The sequence below is a fragment of the Phoca vitulina genome, unplaced genomic scaffold (genome assembly GCF_004348235.1).
Source record: "Phoca vitulina isolate PV1807 unplaced genomic scaffold, GSC_HSeal_1.0 scaffold69, whole genome shotgun sequence".
NCBI lineage: Eukaryota > Metazoa > Chordata > Mammalia > Carnivora > Phocidae > Phoca > Phoca vitulina.
In genome coordinates, this window is record NW_022589772.1 from 7,301,382 (window position 1) to 7,308,690 (window position 7,309).

The 7,309-nt window shown below is 36.0% G+C and overlaps 1 protein-coding gene across 3 annotated transcripts in view; it reads left to right on the plus strand.

The window, feature by feature from the left end:
• Positions 1-7,309, plus strand: part of RBM41 (RNA binding motif protein 41) — a 59,218-nt gene that overhangs the window by 5,829 nt on the left and 46,080 nt on the right. For 2 of the 3 annotated variants that reach the window (XM_032392741.1, XM_032392743.1), the window contains one exon: positions 393-464. The exons of the other annotated variant lie outside the window; for it this stretch is intronic. In XM_032392741.1, the coding sequence (XP_032248632.1) occupies positions 393-464 (72 nt within the window). The remainder of the gene's footprint in view (positions 1-392; positions 465-7,309) is intronic. 3 annotated transcript variants of the gene reach the window in all.

Genomic DNA, 7,309 nt, shown 5'->3' on the forward strand with positions numbered 1-7,309 from the left:
ATGAATGAATGCTTTGTTAGAGACAGACCATAGACATGGAACAGCAGTGGTGAAGGAAGGAATAAAAGAACCAGTGAACAGCCTCTTGTGGAGAGACCTAGCATACTGATTAAGAGCATGGGCTCTGGAGGCAGACTGCTGGAAAAATCCTGGCTCCCCCACTTAACTAGCTTGTTATAAGATGTTGGGCAAGTTACCACCCTACACTTCAATTTCTTCATCTTGTAAAATGAGAATATTAATAATACCTACATTATAGGGTTGTTAGGAGGATTAAGTGAGGTAATACATGTAAATCACTTAGAGCAGTACCTGGTATTTGGGGTGGGTGGGTGGTGTATGAATCTGTTCTGTTTCCTATCTTTGAAACTCCTTGCTTTAAACCTTCACAGCATACCACAAAAAGACAAGTGCAGACAAGTACATGACCTCAATGAAGAGGAAGATAAAATTAGGCACAAAAGGCAAGTCGAGAGTTTTCTTACAGTGTTAGATTTAGGAATGTAACATAGGGTCCCAGACTTCTGAGTCGAGTGCTTATTTAATTCCATATTCAGTATATGACAATGTTTGTAGGAAATGATCCAGAGGGAGCAATTTATCCTGATAAAGAATATTAAAGGGAGGAGTCAGTAGAAGTTGTAAAACTTTTACATTTAGTGTTGTTGTTTTTTTTCTCTCTCTACCTTTACGTTATTGTACCAGATATAAAATGACCTTAATGACTTTTAGATCCTATTTCACAACTAATTCTGAATATTTTTATTAATCACTAAAGTATAACTATTGATGATGATGATATAATAGCAATTTTTTCTTTTATTTTAAAAATGAACTTACAATAAAATTGCCTGTTTTTCTTTCTTTTTTTTCTTGGTGTACAATTCTATGAATTGTAAATCATGTAAATCATGTAGATTCATGTAACCACCACAATCAGGATAGAGAACAGCTCCATCACTCTAAAAATCCCTCATCCCATCCATTGATAGTCACCCCCAACTCCACCCATAATCTCTGGCAATCCCTGATTCGTTCTCCATCACTGTAGTTGTGTCTTTTAAAGAATGTCATAAAGATGGAATCATACAATACGTCATCTTTTAAGTGTGGCTTCTTTCATTTAGTGTAATGCCTTTGAGAGTCATCCAAGTTGTGTGTATCAATAGTTCATTCATTTTGCTGAGTAGCATTCCATTGTGCGGCTATTCCAAAGTTTGTTTATCCATCCACCCATTGAAGTGCATTTGGGCTGTTTCCAGGTTATGGTGACTGTGAATAATACTGATAATGAACATTTTTGTACAGGTTTTTGTGTGAACATAAATTTTTATTTCTCTAAGGTAAATATCTAGGAGTGGGATTACTGGGTCATATGGTAAGTGTCTGTTTAACTTTATAAGAAGCTGCCAAACCATTTTCCAGAGTGGCTGAACCATTTTGCATTCCCACCAGCAATGTATGAGAGTTCCAGTTGCTCTACATCTTTGTTGGCATTTGGTATTGTTGGTATTTATTTTAGTTCTTCTAGTAGCTGTGAAGTGGTATCTCATTGTAGTTTTAATTTGCTTTTCCTTAATAGCTAATGATGTTGAGCATCTTTTCATGTGCTTATTTGCCATCCTTCTATCCTGTTTGCTGAAGTGTCTGTTCAAATCTTGTGCTGTTTTTTAATTGGGTTGTTTATTTTCTTTATGACTTTTGAGAGTTCTTTATATATTCTAAATGCAATTCTCTGGTGGATATATGATTTGCAAATATTTTATCCCAGTCTGTAGCTTATCTTTTCATTCTCTTAACAGTGTCTTTTGCAGAACAAACTTTTTTTTTTTTTTTTATCATGGTAAAATATACCTAACATAAAATTGACCATTTTAACCAAGTTTTCAGTGTACAATTCTGTGGCATTAAGTATATTCACATTGTTCTGCAACCATCATCGTTATCCATCTCCAGAACTTTTTCATCTTCCCAAACTGAAACTCTGTTCCCAGTAAACACCATTTCCCCTTATACTCCTCCCCTTTGCCCCTGGCAACCACCATTCCTTCTGTCTTTGTGAATTTGACTACTCTAGGTGCCTCATATAAGTGGAATCATACAGTATTTGGCCTTCTGTGTCTGGCTTATTTCACTTAATGTCTTCTAGGTCATCCATGTGTCAGAATTTCCTTCCTTCTTAAGGCTGAATAATATTCCATTATATGTACGTACCACATTTTGTTTAGCCCTTCGTCTGTCAGTAGACACTTGTGTTGCTTCTACCTTTTGGCTGTTGTGAATAATGCTGCTATGGAACTGGAGGTACAGGTGTCTGCTCAAGTCTCTGCTTTCATTTCTTTTGAGTATATACCCAGAAGTGGAATTGCTGGATTGTATGGTAATTCTGTGTTTAATCTTTTGAGGAACCTGCATACATACAGAGGCTATATCATTTTACATGCCCACCGGCAATGAAGAAGGATTCCAATTTCCCCACACCCTTGTCAACACTTAATTTCTTTTCTTCTTTTTTGTGACAGCCATCCTAACGGGTGTGAAGTGGTATTTCATTGTGGTTTTGTTTTGCATTTCCTTAATGACTAGTGATGTGCATCTTTTTCATGTGCTTTTTGGCCATTTGTGTATCTTCTTTGGAGAAATGTCTATGTAAGTCCTTTGCCCATTATTTAAACTGGTTGTTTATTTATTGTTAAGTTGTAGAATTTTTTTTGTATATTCTAAATATTGATTCCCTCATCAGATAAATAATTTGCAAGTATTTCCCTTCATTTCATGAGTTGCCTTCTCACTCTGTTGATAGTGTCCTTTGATGCACAAAAGTTTATATTTTTGAAGAAGTCTAATTTGTCAGTTTTTTCTTTTGTTACTTGTGCTTTTGGTGTTGTGGCCAATAAATCATTGCCAAATCTAATGTCATAAAGGTTTTCTCCTGTGTTATCTTCTGAGCGTTTTGTAGTTTTAGCTCTTATGTTTAGGTCTTTGATCCATCTTGAGTTAATTTTTTGTATATGTCATACGGTAAGGATCCAAGTTTATTTTTTGCATGTTGATAATCCAGTTTTCCCAATACTACTTGTTGAAAAGACTGTCCTTTACCCATTGAATGTTCTTAGCATCCTCTCCAGAAATCATTTGACCATAAATATATCAGTCTGTTCCTAGGCTCTCCATTCTATTCTATTGGTGTACATGTCTGTCTTTATGCCAGTGCCATGCCACACTGTTTTAATGACCATAGATTTGTAGTAAGTTCTGAAGTCAGGAAGTGTGAGACCTCCAACTTTGTTCTTCTTTTTCAAGATTTTCACTATTTAGGAACGCTTGAGACACCATTTGATTTTTAGGATGGATTTTTCTATTTCTGGAAAAAAATGTCATTGGGATTTTGATAGGGATTATACTGAATCTGTATATCACTTTGGGTAATAATGACATTTTAACGATATATTAAGTCTTCAGTTCATGAACATGGGATGTCTTTGCATTTATTTGTATCTTTAATTCTTCCAGCACCATTTTGTAGTTTTTAGTACACAAGTTTTTTGTCTCAGAGCAAATGTTTTAAAATTTTGATACAATCCAGTTATCCAATTATCAGGGTTTTTTTCTTTCATGGATTATGCTTTTTTTCCCATATCGAAGAACTCTTTGTCTGACAGCAGATTATGAATAAGATTTTTTCTTTAAACAGTTTTATGATTGTATATTTTACATTTAGATCTATGATCTATTTTGACTTGATGCTTATATAAAGTGTGGGGTTTAGGTTAAGGTTCACTTTTTTGCCTATGAATTTCCAATTGTTTCAGCACCATATGTTGAAGAGAGTATTTTTTCTCCATTTACTTGCCTTTGCATTTTTTGTCAGAAATAAATTGGCCATATGTTTGTGTTAATAATTAACTTCATAATAAATGGTGAAAGAGTGAAATATTTCCCCCAGTATCAGGAATAAGACAAAGATGTGCACTCTTGACAGTTCCATTCACAGTTGAATGAAATTAGAAATCAATAATAGAAGGACATTTAGAAAAAGTACAAATATGCAGAAATTGAACAGCACTCTACTGAATAACCAATGGATCAAAAAGAAGTCACAAGGGACATTAGAAAATACTTTGAGATGAATGAAAACAAAACTTAACATACCAAAACATATAAGGCAGTAAAAGCAGTGCTTAGGGGGATATTTATAGTTATAAATGCCCATATTAATACAGAAGAAAGGTCTTAAATTAATAACCAAAAACTTTTCACCTTAAGAACTACAGAAATTTTTTTTAAAAACTAGAAAAATTTGTCCAAACCCTTAGACTGTGTAATGTCAAGAGTGAACCATACTGTAAACTATAAACTTTGGGTAATCATAATGGGTCAATGTAGATTCATTAATTGTAACAACTGTACCACTCTGATGGGGGATATTGATAATGGGGTAAGCCATACATGTGTGGGGATGGGGTTATGTGGGGAATCTGTGTACCTTCCCCTCAGTTCTGCTATGAACCTATAACTGCTCTAAAAACATTAAGTCCTAATAAAAAAAAAGAAACTACAAAAAGAAGAGCAACCTAAACCCACATCAAACTGAAGGAAGGAAATAATAAAGATTAGATAAAAAAAATTAAATAGAAAATTTAAAAAATATAGAAAATCGGTAAAACCAAAAGTTGGTCCTTTGGAAAGATCAACAAAATTTAGAATTCCTTAGCTAGACTTACCAAGGAAATAAGAAAAAGGACAAATTTCTCATACCCTGCTCTACTTTGATTCTTTTTTGCATGGAACATCTTTTTCCATCCTTTTACTTTCAACTTTTTTTAAAATCTAAAGTGTATCTCTTTTTTTTAAAAGATTTTATTTATTTATTTGAGAGTGAGAGAGACAGAGATAGCGACAGAGATCACGAGCGAGCTGGGAGGAGAGGGAGAAGCAGGCTCCCCGCTGAGCAGGGAGCCCAACACGGGGCTCCATCCCAGGACCCAGGGATCATGACCTAAGCTGAAGGCATATGCTTAACCGACTGAGCCACCTAGGCATCCCTCTCCTTCCTCCTTTGTACTATTATTGTCACACAAATTACATCTTTATAGATTTTAAGCTCATTAGCATAGTTTTATAATTATTACATTATGTAGTTATTTCCTAAGTCAGGACAAGAAAAAGAGTTACAAAGACAAATATATTTATACTGTCTTTTTTTATGTTTACCTATATGGTCAACTTTACTAGTGTTCTTTCTTTGAGTTAGTGAAGAGTGTCCATTTATTTCAGCCTGAAGCTTTTCTCATAGGGTAGGTCTTAATAGTGATGACTTCTTTTAGTCTATGCTTATCTTGGAATGTCTTAGTTTCCCCTTTAGTTTTGTTTGTTTGTTTGTTTGTTTTTAAGGTTTTTTTTGTTATTTATTTATTTATTTGACAGAGAGAGAGCACAAGTAGGCAGAGGGAGAAGCAGGCTCCCCCCTGAAAAGAGAGCCCGTTTCGGGGCTTGATCCCAGGACCCTGGGATCATGACCTGAGCCGAAGGCAGACGCTTTATCTACTGAGCCACCCAGGTGCCCCTCTCCTTTAGTTTTAAAGTGTAGTTTTTTGCCAGACAGTGAAGTTTTTGGTTGGCAATCTTTTAGCCCACCAAATATATCATCTTACTGCCTTCTGGCGCCTGTCATTTCTGTTGAGCAGTCAACTGTTGACCTTACTTAGGACTCCTTGTCCATGATGAGTCTCTTCTCTCTTGCTACAGTCAGCGTTCAATCTTCATCTTTTGCTTTTGACAATTTGGCTACATGTCTGGATGTCTCTTGGACAGACTCCAAGTAGGTCCCTTGAGTTTGTCCTACTTGGATTCTATCAAGGTTCTGTAATGTGTAGATTAATGTTTTTCATCAATTTGAAGAAGTTTTCAGGCATTAGTTCTTCAAATATTATTTGTGCTCCTTCTTCTTCTGAGATTTCCATTATGCATATATTGGTATGCTTGATGTTTGCCCACAGGTCTCTGAGGCTGTTATTTTTTCTTTATTCTTTCTTCTTTTTGCTCCTCAGATTGAGTAATCTGTAAATGAGTATTCGACATATCTTCAAGTTTGCTGATTCTTCTGTCAGTCCAGATCTTCTGTTGAGCCCCTCTAGTAATAGTTTTCATTTCAGTTATTGTACTTTTCAACTCCAGAATTTTTATTTTGTTCTTTATTATACTTTCTGTCTCTTTATTTTTATTCCCTATTTGGTAAGGCATTCTGAAACATTCTTTTAGTTCTTTATACATGGTTTTCTTTAACTGTTTGAAGAACTTACAATAACTGATTAAAAGTTTTGTCTGAGAAGCCCAGTGTGCTTTCTTAGGAAAGTTTCTATTGACTGTTTCTTTTTTCCTGTGTATGGGCCCTATTCTTCTTTTCTTTCCTTTTTTTTTCAATGTCTTTGTCTTAATCAGCTCAGGCTGCTATAACAAAGAACCATCAACTGGGTAGTTTATAAACAACAGATTTATTTCTCACAGTTCTAGAGGCTGGAAGTCTGAGATCAGGGTTCCAGTATGATCAGGTTCTGGTGAGAGCCCTCTTTTGGGTTGCAGACTACTAACTTCTTGTCACATGTCAGAGAGCAGGGAGAGGAAGCAAGCTCTCTCATGACTTCTGTAAGGGTACTGATCCCATTCCTGAGGGCTTCACCCTCATGACCTCATCTAATCCCAGTTACCTTCCAAAGGTCCTCACTTCCTATTACCATCACATCACCAGTAGGGTTTCAACATACGAATTGGGGGGGGGGGGCACAGATATTTAGTCCATAACAGTCTTATAATTTTTTTTGTTGCAAATGAGACATTTAAAATAATGTAATGTGGGGGTGCCTGGGTGACTTAGTCGGTTAAGCACTGCCTTCAGCTCAGGTCATGATCTCAGGGTCCTGGGATCGAGCCTCACATCGGGCTCCCTGCTCAGTGGGGAGCCTGCTTCTCCCTCTCCCTTTGTCCCTCCCCCCGCTGCTCATGTTCTCTCTCTCTCAAATAAATAAAATAAAATCTTTAAAAAAATAATGTAATGTGACAGCTCTGAAAATCATTCTCTCCCACACACCCAGGGTTTATTTTATTGTTCTTGTTATTTGTATAGTGACTGTCCTAGACTAATTCTGTAAATTTGAATTCTTTGTCATGTGCAGCCGCTGAAGTCTGTTCAGTTAGCAGAGTGGTCCACTAATGCTTGGAGAAAGTTTTCCTTAAATACCTTGAACCAGAAGTTCTACCAGCCTTTGTTGAAGGTGTGTGTGTGTGTGTGTGTGTGTGTGTGTGTGTGTGT